The 21051-nt window shown below is 35.3% G+C and overlaps 3 protein-coding genes across 3 annotated transcripts in view; 1 reads left to right on the forward strand and 2 right to left on the reverse strand.

The window, feature by feature from the left end:
- The window catches only part of LOC140052382 (asparagine synthetase domain-containing protein 1-like), a 260219-nt gene that overhangs the window by 166076 nt on the left and 73092 nt on the right, over positions 1–21051 (reverse strand). The window lies entirely within an intron of this gene.
- LOC140052424 (uncharacterized) lies at positions 4233–4604 on the reverse strand. The gene has a single exon (XM_072098035.1). It carries the CDS (start codon positions 4602–4604, stop codon positions 4233–4235), a length of 372 nt encoding a protein of 123 aa, XP_071954136.1.
- LOC140051070 (growth/differentiation factor 8-like) overlaps positions 8913–21051 on the forward strand; it is a 30576-nt gene continuing 18437 nt past the window's right edge. The window contains exon 1 of the mRNA XM_072096160.1: positions 8913–9568. Within this exon, the coding sequence (XP_071952261.1) occupies positions 8965–9568 (604 nt within the window). The 5' untranslated portion in view covers positions 8913–8964. The remainder of the gene's footprint in view (positions 9569–21051) is intronic.

Consider the following 21051-nt stretch of genomic DNA (forward strand, 5'->3'; position numbering starts at 1 on the left):
TTATAATATCCTGAATACCACACCTTAGAATTAGGCCTCATAAGTACTTTTATGAAAGAGATTCACATAAAAAGTAACAAATAAATACTTGGTTTTATTTATAAATAAAAATTGGTGATTTTACAGACGTGTTTCTCGCACACTCTTTCGCATACTCAACTTTCAATATTTTCGTTTCTATGGAGCGCTAAAAGAGCAACAGTAATAGAGAGGGTTAAAACTCGATGGAATGCGTCTACACTTAAATTTATTAGTGAAATGCACGTTTAATTTCAATATATCTTATCAATAAAAATGCTGTAATATGTTACTGCTGATACTTTTCTATTTTCAAAGAATATTAATCGATCTTAAAATCAGCATCACTACTTACCCTAGGCCTAGTGATAAGGGCGACCTCAGGGGATATGGTGAATTTGTCGATTTTATTATTAACGTTGACGAAACCGTGTAAAGTATCAACAGTAACTTTTTATTTGTATTGACAGTGACAATATATATTTAATTCAATATGATTTTTACCAAAAAATTAGTTAAATAGATGGATTCCACATAGTTTTTAGCCACTATTAATGTTGCTCTTTTGGCGTTCCATAAAAACGAGATATTAAACATAGAGTATGCGAAATTCGCATGAGAAAATCGTCGGTAAAATCAGGGAAGAGTTAACTCTTCCCTGGTAAAATCATTAATTTATTTAAAGAATTTATTGTTATTTTATTGATTCTTTATTTGATTCGTCTTCAACTAATTCTAAGATGTGGTATTCAGGTTAAAGTTGGTTAACAAATTTAGCGTTAAAATACAAGGCATGTGCGAAAGAGAACTATTGGTAATCGTAGGTCTTAGGTTTCGAGATCTGTAGGTCTTAGGGGGTCTTAGATTTCGTGATCTTATGTTTCGTGACACCCCTTAGAATTAGGCCTTACTAGTACTTTTACGGATATTCACTTTTACGAAGGAGAATCACAGAAAAGGTAACACATAAATCCTTTTAATTGATGAATTTACAGGCGTGTTTTTCGTACACCGTTCGTGAATTTCGCCTACTCCTTGTGCAACATTGTCGTTTCTATGGAGCGCAAAAAGAGCAACTATAATAGATGGCTAAAAACTCAGCTGAATGCGTATATTTAATGCAATTATTGGTAAAAATTACGTTCAATTTCATTATATTTTGTCAATGATAATACAACTGAAATGTTACTGTTGATACTGTACAGGGTTTCGTTAACTTTTAAAAATAAAAATCGACAAAGTCATCGTCATATGTACTGTAGGTTTATACCTCAATCATCTAAATAACATCCCTAGGCTAGACTATGTAGTAATGCAGATTTAGTGTCGGTTGATATCCTTGGAAAAAAGCACATTATCAGCAGTAACATGTTACAGCATTTTTATTTACAAAATATATTGAAATTAAACGTGTATTTCAATAGATGCATTTAAAGTAGACGCATTCCACTGAGTTTTTAACCCTCTATTAGTATTAGTGTTATAGTTGCTCTTTTGAAGCTCCATAGAAACCAAAATATGGAAATTCGAGTATGCGAGAAAAACTTCTGTAAAATCTGAAGGAGTTTTTATGTGATTCGCCCTCATAAAAGTACTTATGAGGCCCAATTCTAAGGTGTGGCCTATTCACGATAGTCGAAAGGAAGTCGAAATAAATACAGGTGCGAAACGGAACTAGCGCCCATACTTTTGTGTTATGTTCCTGTGCTTGGAGGATGACTGTTGTTGATGAAGGATTCTGGTGGTGAGAGGAACGCGGAATGCATGTTGATGTTGGAAGTGAATGTTGGGATAGTGTCTGTACTCACATTGGCCATGTATGTGGCATCGTTGTTTAGTCTAATAGTGCATCTATCGGCTTAGTTTTAACAACTATGAAAAACATAATAATAAAACCTAACCCTTCTAAATAATCTCTCTCAAACTAAAAACATATTTTAAAAAATTGTCAAGTAGAGAATCGATCCAGCAAACCAGCCTCAATACAAGCCCACTGAGCCATCCAGTCCGTCGATCCAATCAGGTTTGACTTTGTATATGAATGAATAAAAACATATATTATACGTAAGTAACTTCATTTTATTCTATATACTTTGACATGTGATGAGGGAAAGGAAATCTACAAATCATACCTCGGTCACACCTTTGGAACATGCGAATTATCTGAAAAATGCTAATTAATGGTTAAAATATAGGGTATAGATAGAACGCCAATAGAACGCCAACCGCTAGTTATAGAGAGTTAACTTTTTTTTCCAAATTGTTCTTATGGAACATTTTGTCCAATAAATGACCGCAAGTGCCGTATTTGACCTTATTTTAAAAGGATTAAGGTAACTTTCACCATAGTCAATAATTCCATTACAATTCCATTGACTATGCTTTCACGCAGAATTTACGTATCACCATAACTACTCTAGGTAGAGACATCATTTTAGTCTCTATACTTTCACTATAAAGAGATGTAATTCCACAAATCACACTTTAGAAACATATGCAATAAACACATACACGCGATCGACCACACAACCTCTCGCCATTCTGGCGAAGCTAGTTAAATGAAATATGCAACAGCAATGGTTGGTTATGGTGCTCTTGCAATTAGGCTACTTCTGTTCTTGAGCCCTCTTCTTTGATTGTCAAACCAAGATATATGAACTTATTCACTTTCTTAAGCTCGTCTAAGGATCGTCTTGAACACCTCAAAGAAGATTTACCATCAACCCCTGATTCTCTTCTAAAGGTTATTCATTCATTCATAATTCATTCATAATGGTATATTTATTAAAATCATCTTCCCAGAAAAACTGAATTGTGACAATTTTTTACAATATTAAAAGGTAATTAAAATATGTAAAATGTGTAAAAAAGATAGCATAAAATAAAATAAAAAAAACATCAAAAAGTTGAGAAACACACAATACATAAAAAAAAACCAATAAAATAAACGAACACAACATCAAAACTAGTAAAAATCTAAATGACCAAGTGAATTGAAAAAATTACCTAACATATTATTTTTTATTCTTATTACTTCAAACATGTATTATACAGGGGAATACAATTATTTTCAATACAGTAGTAAAATCATTTGTGGTTCCACTGTCTAATCATGTATGGGATGGAGCTGTTACGATATCTGATAGTCCGGCAAACAGGGTCAGTAAGTTTGTTTGCACTTCGTAGGCCTCTGCTATGAGACTCAAACCTACTACCTACCTATTCAATGCGATTGCAAAAATAACTGCAATACAAGGAACTTTTAAGATAATTTGTATTTCTTTTACATGTTAACACTAAAACGACTACTACTGTCAACGTGGTAAAATGTCATATGCTGTACTGTACATATCTATCATTTTTAAATAACTCTTATAAATATTGAGTTAAATGTAACTTCAAGTACTATAACTCAGTAACCCGATTTCCAAGGCACATCTCAGTCTTTCAGTAGATACATCGAATATCAGTATTGGTGGTGTTCTAGCAACATAGAATGGCAGTGAATGGTAACCGTCGTCGTCAATGCAAACTCTGATCAGAGCGTTGCTTCTTTAACAGTATTCTGAAACCATCTCCTGTCTTCTGCCATCCTACTTGCTTTTTCACAGAGCCAGACACATCTGTTATATTCTTCTCCCATTTGCATCTTGGTCTTCTTCCTCTCTTCCCTGGAATGAAGGCCTCCATCACTCTCTTCTTCATTCCATCTTGCCGCTTAATGTGACCAAAGCAGCACAGTTTCTGCTTTCTAACATACTGCAGCAACCTGATCATTTGATACACTAACCTTCTCTCTTATGCTATCATTTGTGCGGTGTTGAATCCATGGGACTCGCAAGATCCTTCGGTAGCATGTGGTTACAAAGACTGTGATGGGTTTTTAATCCATATTGCGCAGTACCCAGGTCTCACAGGCACATGTGGTCACTGGAAAGACACATTCTTTGAGAATCCGCAGCTTGGTCACTTTGTCTTGTCCCCCGCCACAGCCTTTTCATCCCAGTGAGAGCTTGTAATCTTATGGCCAATCTGCTTCTGGTTTCTTCATCCCCTTCCTGGCACCAAGGTACATCAAACATTGTCAGCCTCCTCCAATGCGGATCCACTTCTTTCTATGTTCTGCATGTTTTCGTTTGCCACTTCTCTAGAAACAGTCATGACTTTGGTCTTGTTCGCATTCATTTTTAGCCCATGAGATACGCTTTCTTCATTCACTGAATCAACAAACTGTTCTTCTGTGATGGCATAATGCTGAACAGAGCCGGAGACAAAATGCAGCCCTGTCGGATGCCTTTCTCGATGGTAAACCAATCAGTTGTTCCACACTCAAGCCTAACAGCTGATTGTTGATCTTGATAAAGTTTTCTAATTAACTTTACATATGCTGGAAACCCCATCTTCATCATGATGGACCAGAGTTGGTTATATCTGGCATTGTCAAAAGCTTTTGAGTAGTCTACAAAACAGATGAACAAATCTGCATTTTCAGACATTTGCGAATCAGCATCTGAAGGTTGAAGATGTGATGCACATTCAGTATCCTCGTCATTTGGCCAAGAATTTAAGCATGATCTTGCTTGCATGGCATATAAGTGATATGGTTCTATAATTTCCACATAGCTTTCTTTGGTAAGTGGAATAGGATTCTGCGTCAGTCAACTGGCCATTATGTTGTCTGCCAGATCTTTTTTTTTCTCCTTTGTGGCGTTAACCACTATTTATTCAATTCCTCTTCAATAGTTAATACAGTTATTTCTAATAATAATACTAACTATTTCATTGTTATTCTCACTTTTGTTTGGTTTATATATATATATGCATTAACGACAGCGTGGTACGGCGGAACATATATATATATATATATATATATATATATATATATATATATATATATATATATATATATATATCAATTTGATCTCTGGTGCGCGTGCGTACAACTGAGGACTAGTGCTGTTCCGCCGTACCACGCCGAGAATGTTAAAGAGTCGCTATCCAATCGAGTTTGAACAATACCATGAAAGCCCCAGTGGTCTAATGGTTAGGACATCTGCATATCAAGCAGGCGGTCCGAGTTCGAGTCTCGGTTGGGGCGACTTTTTCTCATTCTCACAGATTTCCTCATCTTTATCGTTTCAAATTAATGAATTAAATTTCAGTATATCACCGGGCGGTTTAGAATTAATGTTCTGTGCCTGATTTGTTTATATATATATATATATATATATATATATATATATATATATATATATATAAATCAATGATGTTGCGTAGCACTGTGTAAATCGAATATGAGCACTGTTTCTATAATTTACAGTATGATTTATATATATATATATATATATATATATATATATATATATATATATATATATATATATATATATAAATCATATATATATATATATATAAATCATATATATATATATATATATATATATATATATATATATATATATATATATATAAATCCAAAGGCAGCACAATTGATTTATATATATATATATAAACAAATCAGGCAAAGAACATTAATTCTAAACCGCCCGGTGATATACTGATATTTAATTAATTAATTTGAAACGATAAAGATGAGGAAATCTGTGAGAATGAGAAAAAGTCACCTCAACCGAGACTCGAACTCGGACCGCCTGCTTGATATGCAGATGTCCTAACCATTAGACCACTGGGGCTTTCATGGTATTGTTCGAACTCGATTGGATAGCGACTCTTTAACATTCTCGGCGTGGTACGGCGGAACAGCACTAGTCCTCAGTTGTACGCTACGCACGGGCACCAGAGATCAAATTGATACGCCCTCATCTTACAGTATTTTTATTCACGAGGCGGGATCTCCGAAGAGATACTTTATATATATAAACAAATCAGGCAAAGAACATTAATTCTAAACCGCCCGGTGATATACTGAAATTTAATTAATTAATTTGAAACGATATATATAAATCAACTCTACTCTGCTGCATCCACCGGTTTTATCTATATTTTTTGTTATCACCATCGTTTTTTGTTGTGTACCTGTTTGTTTTATAACAAGTATGGCCAATTCCAAGCAAGTTTTGTTAACATCTTTGATTGGCTGATTTGTTTTATTATGTAATTTTGTGACTTATATATGTTATCCTTTGTTACAATTCTCTTCACCTGTTGATGGGCTATGCCCGAAACATGTCGTAAAAATAAATCTATATTGAGGCAGTTTTAACTTATTGATCTTGATTTTTTTCTATATCCTGCCTATGCAGCTCTTTGATTTATATATATATATATATATATATATGTTATGGGCCAGTGGTCTAATGGTTAGTTAGGGCAACTGCATATCAAGCAGACGGTGCGAGTTCGAATCTCGGTTGGGGAGACCTTTTCTCATTCTCCCAGATTTCCTCATCTTTATCGTTTCAAAAATTAATTAAATAATTTTCAGTGTATCACCGGGCGGTTTGGAATTTATTTCTATGCCTGTTGTTATATATATATATATATATATAAATATATATATGAAATTTAATCATATCAGTACTCTTATTTTAAATTTCATAGAATTATTAATATTTTCACTATTTTCTCTTCTTTTTTTTTTTTTTTAATATTTATAGCAACAAAAAAATCGTTATTATTCACTGGAATGAAGCTGTTTGCAATTCTTCTTCACATCCATCATTTCCATGCTCAAAAATAGAGGATCTATTTCAATTTAATATCGTTAGAATCATGATTATGCATTGTTCCAAATGCAACCATTGTGCAATGTTTCTACTTTGTGCCGGCTTCCTTTTTCCACTCGACATCGCATATTGGGAGTTCGAGCATATTAACGGCAGTTTCCAACTATAGTTTCTGGAATCTCTAGGCGACCAATAAATACTGATACGTAATGCCCAACATTTTCCCGGCCCTAAATGTTCGCGATTTGATTTTATTGGGCGAATGTATTTCGCCTCTGCGATCGAAGTCAAACAATGGTCCAATGGACAGTAAACATTACAGAAATTGAATATGCGATTTTAAATTTAGGGTTGCAACTAAATATTTAATGTTTTTAATACACAGTGAGTGAGGCACGTATTTAATAGATTAGATTACATTCTTTTTATTTTTAATATTTTATATATAACAATTCTGTTTCATAAACAAAACTTTGATTCCTTCTTTCTTTCCGACAATCCCGAAAAAGCCTCCTAGTTTCAGACGCGATATTTTACTAACGCCATACGGTCTCACTTGCTTATCTTCCCATCCATATCTTGTTCGTGGGGTTTTGATCGGAGGTCGGGAAGTAGGCTAATTTGGTTGATTTTTATGCTAACTCACTCCCCTGGGAATTATATATTTTTTTGGTTAATCAGTCTTCTAACTTTGTGGGTGGGCGGGTACAACTCGGTATAAGGAAAACGAGTTATGTCGTCAAGGCCATAGGTCAAGTTCAAATTTCAAAATCCGATCGAGCTGAAACTCTTGATCAATAGTATAACTCATGGAGTCTTGAAAGTGTAGGGTCAAAAGTCACACAATTCATATGAATGGATTTATGTTCTATTGAAAATAGTATCTCTAGTTTGTCCTCTAGTTTGCCTCTGCATTTAAACATCATTAATAAAATGTTGAAGAGAGGACCGAGTCTATGATTTAAGGGATTATATGGCTTAATTGGATTCTTTGATTAGACCTGTCAACAACTGACAGCGTGGCATCAATCCAGTCGTTGAAAAGTATACAGTACAAGCAAATATATTTACAGTACTGTACTTTGCAATCGATTACAGATCATCTTGCGCGTGCTGTTGATTGACAAGTTATCTGAATTCAGTTTGTGTAACTTATATTTATTGGGGTAATCTTTTGTGTAGAACCTATGTTTACATAATACTGTACAAACATATTTCATGACCGTTCGATCATGCTGATTGAATCTATCTGAACAAGAATGTCTTGATTTGTCAACTTTTATTTACATAACTCAGCATCGATCAGTTCAATCAAAGCGAACATCTACTCAATCTCCTTCTTTTCAAATTGATATGTTGTTAATACACAATTACACCTTTTTACAAGCAATAATAGATAGTTCTTATCCAATAACTTCTTATATATATATATATATATATATATATATATATATATATATATATATATATATATATATATATATATATATATATATATATATATATATATATAAATCCAAAGGCAAATTACTGAAAAAAATTACAATGCTGTGGGTATCAGTGGCTGGATCTCAATGGAGATACAAAAAAAAAGCGAAAAGCTAAATCAAAACGATAAAGTAAAACAGCCAGAAAAGTTAGCAGTATAAATCGTAAATCATGTTCCGAATATGAGCACTGTTTCTATAATTTACAGTATGATTTATGTCTGCAGATTGGATATATATATATATATATATATATATATATATATATATATATATATATATATATATATATATATATATATATATATATATATATATATATATATATATATATATATATACAGTACTATATTATGTAGGCCTAAAGATAATTAATAGATTTGTTGTACAATAACAATTTACACCAATAAAAAAATCTGAATTTCTAGTTAATATCAGCACTATTCCAACAGGTAGTTTATTCTCCAAGTTTATTAGTATGTATATCAGATTGGCGCGTGTCAAATTTCCACAAGACCGGTTGCACGTTTATTCTCTGAATTGTAGGCGGAGTTTCATATATTAATCGGTTTGAACTACTGTGTGCCGTGTAGATATGTTAAGCACAAGTTGAGGTACCGTTCCAATATAAATACTTGTTTCTGATTGGTTGACAAAGTCAGCTGTGAAGGATTAATCCAAGTACCTATTTTTGCGATTTCTTTTTGGCCTTGTCTGTGGTTCTACGCACAAGTAGTTATTCATTCCATGGAACCGAAGCGTAATCAGTAAACATGAGGTCTATACTGTTTTTACCGTTTACATTATTTTACATTATTATCTCAACTGTTGATAGTGCAGCTGTATTGAAAATGAAGGAACGGTCGGTCGACAGCTTGGAAACACCACAGACAAGGAAATCCACTAGGAATGGGACACCTGTCACAGAAAGCATACGATTGGAAACCACTTATCGGGCTATTATTGGGACCTCTAAACAAAATAATGTTAAACATCATCGCAAGACACACAACCAAAATAGGTCAAAATTCGATTACGGAGACCAAGAAGATCTCCACAGTTCGCAAGAAAATTCAGACGTGCCCGAACAATCATCATTAAAAATACATCATCAGAAAATGTCTAGTCTCAATGAAAGCGACCCACAGACGGAACGAAAATTAAGGTTAGAGATGATCAAACAGCAAATATTGGATAAACTTCGCCTAGATGCTCCACCAAAAATGACAGGGAAACGGACGCGGCTACCGGAGCCCCTTGCCTTCTCCGAGCGTTCACTTGTAGGTGACATGCAAAGTGACCAGCCACCGCCACCAGTAGACATTGAGGACAATTATTACGGCAAATTAACTGAAGTTATAATATTTTCAGAAGAAGGTAGGTGTTTATTTGTTTAACCTCTGGGAAATTTAACTGATCAATTGTTACCGTACTCAATAACGGTCGGCGGAGATGCGATCATGATCATGCTTATAAATGCGTAAAACTTCCAAATTATATACATATTTGTGGCTATAGAACAATCATTGCAATAATATTAATAGTAGTACTAAAGTGCAGGTAACGATAATCATGACATCATTGATCATCATCCGTCTTGATAATTTTCTGCGATGCAGTTACTGTAGCTGCATGCTGCAATTTACCGACCCTGGTTTTTCGGTACAGTATTAATTTGCTTATTGTGAACCAAGGTCAGTGAGGGTGGTATTGTTCGCTGATTCATAAGACGCTTAATTAAATTCTCAATCACTGATTTTAAAAGGTATTTACAACATTACGGAAATCCCTATTATACAGTGCTGTTTTTTAAATTTGTATACTAAAATATGTATTATTTTGTTAGAAAGGATAGGCCCTACCTTAATCTAAATAGTTTAATTCACTACTTTAATTAATGAATGTATATCATGTTTTACGGGACCCGTTGAATCAAATCGAAAGATCTAATATTTCCCAAATTGGTCTCGGTACATAATAAGCGATTGTATGAGTGTAACTTATACATGCGTTGGAGAGGAAAAATGAATATTGTATTCATCAAGTTATGATCTACAGTATTAAATTTAACAACGTAGTCTTGAGTTTGAGGGCGGACTCTAAGATCTTGGTTCTGGGGCCTAAATGTCATGTTTGTTTTAAATTATAAATCGCAAGTCGAGTGTGAAATCACGAAACTTTTATATAATTCTAGACTATATTTGGCAGATCGTATCTATTTTTTTTGGTGAAATCTCTTTAACCTCCATTAACTATTATTCAAACTTGAAGTTTTTGTCTTTGTTTAAAATTTCCTGCTTTATAAGCAACCATTTCTGCTTTGTACCCCAAAGCTTTTGGAGGCGTGCCTTTATAACTATGCCTTTTGTTGGTTAACATCTTTGATTGGCTGATATGTTTTATTATGTAATTTTGTGACTTATTATTATATGGTATCCTTTGTTACAATTCGCTTCACCTGATGATGGGCTATAAATAAATAAACTTATATTGAGGCAGTTTTAACTTATTTGATCTTGCTCGTGCGTACAACCGAGGGACTAGTGCTGTTCCGCCGTACCACACCGAGAATGTTAAAGAGTCGCTATCGAATCGAGTTTGAACAATACCATGAAAGCCCCAGTGATATAATGGTTAGGACAGCTGCATATCAAGCAGACAGTCCGAGTTCGAGTCTCGATTTCCTCATCTTTATCGTTTCAAATTAATTAATTAAATTTCAGTATATCACCGGGCGGTTTAGAATTAATGTCCGCTGGCTATATATATATATATATATATATATATATATATATATATATATATATATATCGCAAGTCGAGTGTATATATATATATATATATATATATATATATATATATATATATATATATATATATATATATATATATATATATATATATATATATATATATATATATATATATATATATATATATATATATAGCCAGAGAACATTAATTCTAAACCGCCCGGTGATATGATTTATATATAATTTACACAGTGCTACGCAACATTATTGATTTATATATATATATATATGTGTGTGTTTATTCACTTGCACTGATGAAGGGCTAGTGTTGCCCGAAAGCTCTGCTAACTTTTCTGGCTGTTTACTTTATCGTTTTGATTTAGCTTTTCGCTTCTTATATCTCCATTGAGATCCAGCCACTGATACCCACAGCATTGTAATTTTTTTTCAGTAATTTGCCTTTGGATTTATATATATATGTGTTTATATATATAAACACATCAGGCAAAGAACATTAATTCTAAACCGCCCGATGATATACTGAAATTTAATTAATTAATTTGAAACAATAAAGATGAGGAAATCTGTGAGAATGAGAAAAAGTCGCCCCAACTGAACCTCGAACTCGGACCGCCTGCTTGATATGCAGATATCCTAACGATTAGTATTGTTCAAACTCGATTGGATAGCGACTCTTTATATATATATATATATATATATATATAAATCCAAAGGCAAATTACTGAAAAAATGACAATGCTGTGGGTATCAGTGGCTGGATCTCAATGGAGATACTAAAAAAAAAAGCGAAAAGCTAAATCAAAACGATAAAGTAAAACAGCCAGAAAAGTTAGCAGAGCTTTCGGGCAACACTAGCCCTTCATCAGTGCAAGTGAACAAATTTGGATAAAGTCATAGTATAAGAACTGGCAAGTGCTGCCTGGGTGGACAGGAATAAAAGAAATGCAACAAAAGGAGACAGGGTGGTGTCTGAATAAGAGTAGAAAACAAAGAAGGTAGCTTGGTAGAGATATAAACAATTTTGGAATGAAACTAAAAATCAGCTTAAATGGTGGTTAATATTAAAACTTAAATTTTGGTAGTCAATGGAATAATTTTACCGATCTGGGAGATATGTTCCTAATGTTAAGTCCAAAAGGTTTTGTGGTTTAAAGTTGTAATTCCCAGTGGCTTTCTTTGTCTTTGCGAGTTTTGTCGCTCCATTTGACATCGTGGTCTATTGCAATGACTCTGAAATTTGCAATCGAGTGACCAGCTGAATTAAAATTTTCGGCCACAGGTTGATCAAGCTTTAATGTTTTGATAGCTGATCTGTGTTGTGTCATTTTCCGTGTCATTCTCATGCGGAGAGTGTTTTTTGTTTCCCCGACGTACTGTTTGCCACAAATATTACAGTATATGAGATAAATGACGTTTTTGGTTAAACAATTAATTCATTGTCTTATCCGAAAAATGCGGCCAGTTTGGTTACTCTTAAATTTTTCAGTAGAATCAACCAATGAACAAGTTTTGCAAGATTTGCCGCAAAGGTGACTGCCCAAATTTTGGCTGTCATGAGAGTTAATTTCACTCTTGAATATGGATCTGACTAATATATCACGAAGGTTGGGAGGTCTACGAAATGCAAAAATGGGTGGTTCCAGAAAAAACAGTCCTGCGACGTTCTGTGGGCTGTAGAATGGGCATATGTTTCTCAATAGTAGCCCGTAATGGAGGCAACCTAGGGTGATAGGTTGTGACCAATGGCACTCTGGTCGAATTTGGCTGACGTGGTTTGTATGTCAGTGTTTAACATAGAGGACTATCTTTTGCTTTCTTTATAGCAGTTTCGATGTATTCATTCTTGTAATTTCTATTCCGGAGATGTCCGGTTAGTTCTTCGGTACGATTCTGAAAATCTGAATCTGAAGTCAAGCATTACGTCTGATACGTAATGCTTGACTGTACGGTATGTTTTTATAATAAATAATATATTTATACAGGATAAAACAATCAGATAACAGTTAATCTGTTTTACATTGTGGTCCTGTCTTAATCAAAATATACAAAAGAGAAACTTAATTAAATATAATACATGTCAGTTTTTATGAAAAGAAATGAGATTTGTATCTAGCCTTAAAGGACGTAATTGTTGGTGCCGATTTAATATTAATTGGTAAATTGTTCCATATTTTTGCGCCTGCAACTTTAAAGGACGAATTCATTTTACTAAGGGTGTATTTAGGTATTGTTACATTCAAATTTTCTACTCCAGGTGTTAAGTGGGTGTGAATATCGCGAATCAATTCAATTTCATTTACTAATCTAATTGGTGCAAGGCCGTAAACACATTTATACATTAGACATGCTAGGGAGAAATCTCGTTTCTCTTCAAGAGTTTGCCACGATAGGTTCTGGATGATGTTGTCACCCCTTACATTAATATAATCGAAGTTGTTAGTTACAATTCGAGCAGCTCTTTTTTGATGTCGCTTTAAAATATTTTTGTTTAACTCTGTCGTATTTCCCCAGACTGTTATAGCATAATCACTACAAGGCTGGATTGTACTTAAATATAGAGTTTCAAGTAACGGTTTACTTAAACTACTAGCCATTTTACCTAGCACTGTTATTTTATATCCAATACTATCAACTTGTTCTAATTTACTGGTTCCAATTTGTATATTTAAATCATTACTGTCAGCTGTATGATTGTTTCTTAGTAACATAACCTTTGTTTTTTTCAGTATTTAAAGAGAGGTGGTTGTCATCATACCATTTACCAATGTTATCAATAATTATTTGTAATGAATCATTTACTATCTTAGTAGTATCACCCGAGGTGTAAAGCACAACATCATCAGCAAAAACGCTGCAAGTTCCATTTACTATAGACTGCGAAATATCATTTATGAAAATGAGAAACAAGATGGGTCCCAGGACACTTCCCTGTGGAACACCATTATTGCTTTCTTTAAGTGTAGATTTGTTATTGTTACAGTATACAAACTTGTTTTCTGTTTTTTAAGTAATTACTAAACCAGTAAACAACATTTTCATGGAAACCATATTTGTAAAGCTTAAATAACAAAATTGAGTGATCTATCGTGTCAAAGCACTTGGATATATCTAAGAAACAAGCGCCGACGACCTCTGAGTCATTAAAACTTTCTAACCAATCATCAACTACTCTGTGCAATCATGTTACAGTAGAATGGTTTTTCAAGAAGGCAAATTGATCAATGTTAATTAAATCAAACAAACTAAGAAAAGAAATGATTTGTTCCTGAACCACTCTCTCTATAATTTTTGCGATATGAGCAACGACAGATATTGGTCTGTAGTTGCTCATACTGTCTTTACTACCCTTTCCTTTATATATAGGAGTTGTCCTTGCTACTTTCCAATCAGCTGGGACAAGACCAGACATGAGAGAGAGATTCACAATATGACACAATGGATAAGCAATGTACGGAGCTGCTAACCTTAACAATTTACTATCAAAATCAAAAACATCTAATTTTTTTTCGGCAAATTATAAAGCTTCCTTTTAATGGTATTTACATCAACATTTATAAAATTTAAGGAATATTCACTAGGTGGATTATTCCAACTTGGCAGCGTATCGTCAAATGACTGCGCCATCTTAACTCCTATGTTGGTAAAGTATTCATTAAAATGTTCGCAAACAATAGTTTTACTAATGTTAGATTTCATTTTACCAGTTAGTATATTTAGTTCGTTTTTAGTACTGTGTCGGGGATGAAAACTGCTAGGGAACAGGTACATATTTTTATCCGTGGGTTTACGGAATAGGTCAGTTTTGAGTATACCATTTTCTATTGTCACTATAGTGTCCAAAAAATCAACGCTACTAGTGGATTTGGTAGCTGTAATTATCTTCACCAGATCATGAAGATGTCGTCAATGTATCTAAACCAAACAAGTGGTTTATTAGGTTGGAGGGACAGAAAATTGGCCTCAAATTGTCCCATAAATAAATTTGCAAAAGATGGCGCCTTTTTTGTGCCCATCGCTGTGCCATGAATTTAAAGGTAATGGTCATTTCCAAAAATAAAATTGTTGTTGGTTAAAATCAACATGACCAATTCTCCTAAATGAGCTTTAGTATGCGTTTTGCCTGGAATTTGTTTGTAATTTAAAATACATGCATCGGATGAAACATCTAATGTAGCCAGAACAGAATTATTAGGTAAATTTTGAATTTGGTTAATTTTGCGGATAAAGTCCGTAGAGTGCTGAATGTATGAAGGAAGATCAGTCACATATGGTCTAAGTAAATCATCCAAATATTAAGAAATTTTCTCTGTAGCAGTGCCATTGCCCGAAATAATGGGTCTACCAGGATTGCCTGCTTTGTGGATTTTAGGTAGGAAATAAAATCTGCCTGGATTAACCTGTGCCAAATGAGGTCCAATCTTAGGATCGATGGAGTGTTTTTTTACCATCACAGAAACAGATTTGGCCACCTTATCCGCAATTCCCGGGGTGGGATCCATAGTAAGTTTATTGTGCGCCGACCTGCCTTGGTTTTGGGCAGAATTTAAGTCCTCGGGAAAGAAGTTTTTGCTCTCCTTCGGAAAGTCGACAATTAATTTCAACAACTGAATCAGAGGTGTTGCTGCGATTCTTGTTATAAGTCCGAACGAACCTTCTGCAGGGTTTCCTAAAAGCCCTGAAATTATTCGAAGAGTCATTTGTGTTGAAACGACCAAGTCTGCAGGTAGACCAAATTTGTGATGTCCTCTTCGGGCCATTACCGTTGATTGCTTACGGCAATCATTGGCGATAATCCTGAGTTTGTTTTGAAACTCGGATGCGGGAAGTTCTCTTTTCAACTTCTTAGTTCTAGAGTGGATTTCAACGTCAAACTCAGTGATGATTTTGTGGCAATTGCCAATTTGGATCTCATTGAGTTGACAAGCATTTTTGTAAAGGACAGCGTTCCAACGAGAACGCATGCCATCATCTGCAAATCGAATACCAGATGTGACATAAAATTGAAGTCCTTTAGGGGCCGAATGTTTAGAACGATATAAAAGAAAATTATGTAAATGGTGAAGGTACCTGACACGTTTCTCGGACAGGCGACGTAATTTGGTAAAGTTATCCAAAGTACCCTCCTGGATTACAGCAAAATCAGATCAAAATTGGTACAAACAGTAGAAAATATATATACAAGTGAAGGAATTTGGATAAAGTCATAGCATAAGAACTGGCAAGTGCTGCCTGGGTGGACAGGAATAAAAGAAATTCAACAAAAAAGACAGGGTGGTTAATGGTGGGTGGAGACTGAATAAGAGTAGAAAACAAATAAGGTAGCTTGGTAGAAATATAAACATTTTGGAATGGAACTAAAAAAACAGCTAAAATGGTGGTAATATTGAAACTTAAATGTTGGTAGTCAATGGAGTAATTTTACCAATCTGGGAGTATAGTTCCTAATGTTAAGTCCAAAAGGTTTTGTGGTTTTAAGTAGTAATTCCCAGTTGTTTTCTTGTCTTTGCGCTTTGCTTTCTACTCTTATTCAGTCTCCACCCACCATTCACCACCCTGTCTCCTTTGTTGTATTTCTGTTATTCCTGTCCACCCAGGCAGCACTTGCCAGTTATTATGCTATGACTTTATCCAAATTCCTTCACTTGCACTGATGAAGGGCTAGTGTTGCCAGAAAGCTCTGCTAACTTTTCTGGCTGTTTTACTTTATCGTTTTGATTTAGCTTTTCGCATTTTTTGTATCGCCATTATAATATATTATATATATATATATATATATATATATATATATATATATATATATATATATATATATACTAGCAATTATACCCGCCCCAGGGCGGGTTTCAAAATTAGTTTAAAGCCTTCTCAACACCCGACGCCAGTATCTGTCTATACTCACCAACCTCCACCCTTCTTCAATACCACCCCATACCTTTTTTTAAAAACAAATTCTTCCCAGTGATGGACAAATTCAATTCAACGTAAGCTTCAAATTGAGAGGAGTATACATAGCTATGATGGGTCTAATAATGGTTGAAGTACGTCGTAAATTGTGTAAATGAATAGGTGTCATATTGGCTGATAATTAAAATATCTAATTTAGCTACTGCGGGCCCCCAGCCTTCTTTCTCCTCTCACCACCACCCCAGCCACAATCAACAAACCTTAACTCCTCCCCTAGACAGTTCAAATATAGTAACTTTTCCTAGTAAAATTCCAAGCATATAGGCTACTTCTTACGCCAGTATTTTCGCTCTTCCACCTCCTCCTACAAACACACCCCAGATACACTGGGTGATGTGTTGAAGACGGTTCCAGTACAAATTATGTTATTATCCCTCCCAACCCATAATCCCTCAGTGGCAGTTTTCAAATTTAATTTTTTTAATTTGTAGTTTAAAACATTCCAAATACAGTTTCGGTCATGGTGATAGGCCTACATCCCCACCCCAAACTCCCAGCCGCTTCCCAGGATCAATTAAATACTTTAACATTTTCCAAACACAATTCTGGTCTAAGCAAAACCCCCACTATCCCCTGAACCACAAATCCCAACCCCACTCTCCCACAATGGACGTTTTTTCCTTGGAGGCATCGTGATGTAGTTGAACACAGTAACGGTAAACAACGTGTGTATGTTCACACAGGAATGGATGTCTGTAATGAGAAAATCCAAGAGACCGATACATAGCTGGATATGGTTAAAGTACTTTGCTAAATGTGTAATTGAATAGGTGTCATATTGGTTAATGAATAAAATATGTATATCTATATACGCCTTGCTGAGGATAATTAAAATACTGTAAAACTTTTGTAGTATAATTTTACAATTCGATAGCCTACAACCCCAAGCCCTAGCAAAAATGACATCACAAACCACCACACCACCTCCTCCCCACCCCTCCCACAAAAACCCCAGGGAGTAGGGGGAATTTTTTAAAATGTATTTTAAAACCTTCCGGGTACAATTGCCATCATTTTGATACCCCATACGTATGGTTACGTGCAGAAACAGAAATTTGTAAAACGAACAAACATCGAAAGTGGGGAGTTTGACCACATTTTGGTCCCTAACATTGATCCTAGATGGCGGATTATGTTGAAATATAGCTTAGAACATTCCCGGTACAATTGCGGTCATTTTGATACCCCATATGTAAGATTACGTGCAGTAACAAAAATTTGTATAACGAACAAACAAACAGACAGACAAACTCTCTCACTTATAATATACTAGCAATTATACCCGCCCCAGGGCGGGTTTCAAAATTAGTTTACAGCCTTCTCAGTACATAACACACGACGCCATGAGTATCTGTCTATACTCGCCAACCTCCACCCCTCTTCAATAACACCCCATACTCTTTCTTAAAAACAAATTCTTCCCAGTGATGGACAAATTCAATTCAACCTAAGCTTCGAATTGAGAGGAGTATGCATAGCTACGATGGGTCTAATAATGGTTAAATGGTACGTTGTAAATTGTGTAAATGAATAGGTGTCATATTGGCTGATAATTAAAATATGTAATTTAGATACTGCGGTACCCCAGCCTTCTTTCTCCTTTCACCACCCCAGCCACCAACAAACCTTGACTCCTCCCCTGGACAGTTCAAATTTAGTAACTTTCCTTAGTACAATCCAATCATATAGGCTACTTCATTAAGCTAATATTTTCGCTCCTCCTCCCCCTACTACACTACACCCCAGTACAAATTATGGTATTATCACTCCCAACCCATAATCCCTCAGTGGCAGTTTTCAAATACAGTTTCGGACATGGTGATAGGCCTACATCCCCACCCCAACCTCCCATCCGCTTCCCAGGGATGATTAAATACTTTAACATTTTCCAACCACAATTCTGGTGTAAGCAAAATCCCCACTATCCCCTGAACCCAAACCCTATCTCCCAACCCCACTCTCCCACAATGGGCGTTTTTCCCTTGGAGGATTGGTGGTGTAGTTGAACACAGTAACAGTAAACAACGTTTGTATGTTCACACAGGAATGGATGTTTGTACTGAGACAATCCAAGAGACGATACATAGCTGGATATGGTTAAAGTACTTTGCTAAATGTGTAAATGAATAGGTGTCATATTGGTTAATGAATAAAATATGTATATCTATATACGCCTTGCTGAGGATAATTAAAATACTGTAAAACTTTTGTAGTATAATTTTACAATTCAATAGCCTACAACCCCGAGCCCTAGCAAAAAATGACATCACAAAGCACCACACCACCCCCGCCCACCCCTCCCACCCCTCCCACAAAAACCCCAGGAGTCAGGGGAATTTTTTAAAATGTAGTTTAAAACCTTCCGGGTACAATTGCCATCATTTTAATACCCCATACGTATGGTTACGTGCAGAAACAGACATTTTTATAACGAACAAACATCGAAAGTGGGGGGTTTGACCACATTTTGGTCCCTAACTTGGATCCTAGGTGGCGGATGATGTTGAAATATAGCTTAGAACATTTCCGGTACAATTGCGGTCATTTTGATACCCCATATGTAAGATTATGTGCAGTAACAAAATTTTGTATAACGAACAAACAAACAAACAGACAGACAAACTCTCTCACTTATAATATAGACTAGCAATTATACCCGCCCCAGGGCGGGTTTCCAAGTTAGTTTAAAACTGTCTCAATGAAATTCCGATTAATTTGATGGACCTCATAACCCCCTGGACGCCAGTATCTCCCTATACTCACCAAGTCAATCACACCAAACACTCGGCTGATTTGTTAGAAATAAATTCTTCTAATTCTTAATATCTCCCTATACTCACCAACCTCCACCCCTCTTCAATAAAACCCCACACTCTTTTTCAAAAACAAATTCTTCCCAGTGCAGGACAAATTCAAAATGAGAGAGGTAGGCTCTCTCATATCATAGATATGATATTGGCATATCTATGATATGCCAATATTTTAAGTACGTTGTAAACTGTGTAAATGAATAGGTGTCTTATTGGCTGATAATTAAAATATCTAATTTTGATAGGCCTACCTTCCCAACCCCAAACTCCCAGCCTCTTCCCAGGGAAAAAATAAAACACTTTTTCCAACCACAATTCTGGTAAATTTGATAGGCTACTACCCCTAGCCTAAGCAAAATCCCCACTATCCCCTAAACCCCAACTCCCCCTCTCCCACCAAATCCCCAGACTTTTCGAAATGTAGTTTAAAACCTTCCCGGTACAATTCTCAGTACATAACACCCAACGCGAGTAGGCCTACTTCCCTATATACTCACTAACCCCCACCCCTCTTCAATAAACCCCACACTCGTTTAAAAAAAGAATTCTTCCCAGTACAAATTCAATTCAACTTCAAATTGAGAGTGTATACATAGCTACGATAGGCCTATGGTTTAAGTACGTTGTAAACTGTGTAAATAAATAGGTTTCATATTGGCTGATAATTAAAATATCTAATTTTGATACTGCGGCCCCCTAGCCTTCTTTCTCCTCTCACCATCCAAGCCACAATCAACAAACCTTAACTCCTCCCCTGAACAGTTCAAATGTAGTAACTTTTCCTATTACAATTCCAATCATATAGGCTACTTCATTACGCCAGCATTTTCGGTCCTCCTCCTCACACTTCAAACACACCCACAGTGTTTAAGAAGGTTCCAATAAAAATTATGTTAGCCATCTCCCAACCCATAATCCCTCAGTGGCAGTTTTCATAAACATTCCCAATACAGTTTCGGTCTTGGTGATAGGCCTACATCCCCACCCCAAACTCCCAGCCCCTTTCCAGGGATAATACCACAATTGCGATCATTTTGATACCCCATGGTTACATGCAGAAACAGAAATTTGTAAAACGAACAAACATCGAAAGTGCGCCATTTTGACCATGCATTGTGGCCCCTAACTTGGATCCTAGATGGCGGATGATGTTCAAATATAGTAGTTGAACACAGTAACAGTAACAGTAAACGTAACAGTAAACAACATGTGTATGTTCACACAGGTATGGATGTCTGTAATGAGACAACCCAAGAGACCGATACATAGCTGGATATGGTTAAAGTACTTTGCTAAATGTGTAAATGAATAGG

This window comes from Antedon mediterranea, chromosome 6 (genome assembly GCF_964355755.1).
Source record: "Antedon mediterranea chromosome 6, ecAntMedi1.1, whole genome shotgun sequence".
Taxonomy (NCBI): Eukaryota; Metazoa; Echinodermata; class Crinoidea; order Comatulida; family Antedonidae; genus Antedon; species Antedon mediterranea.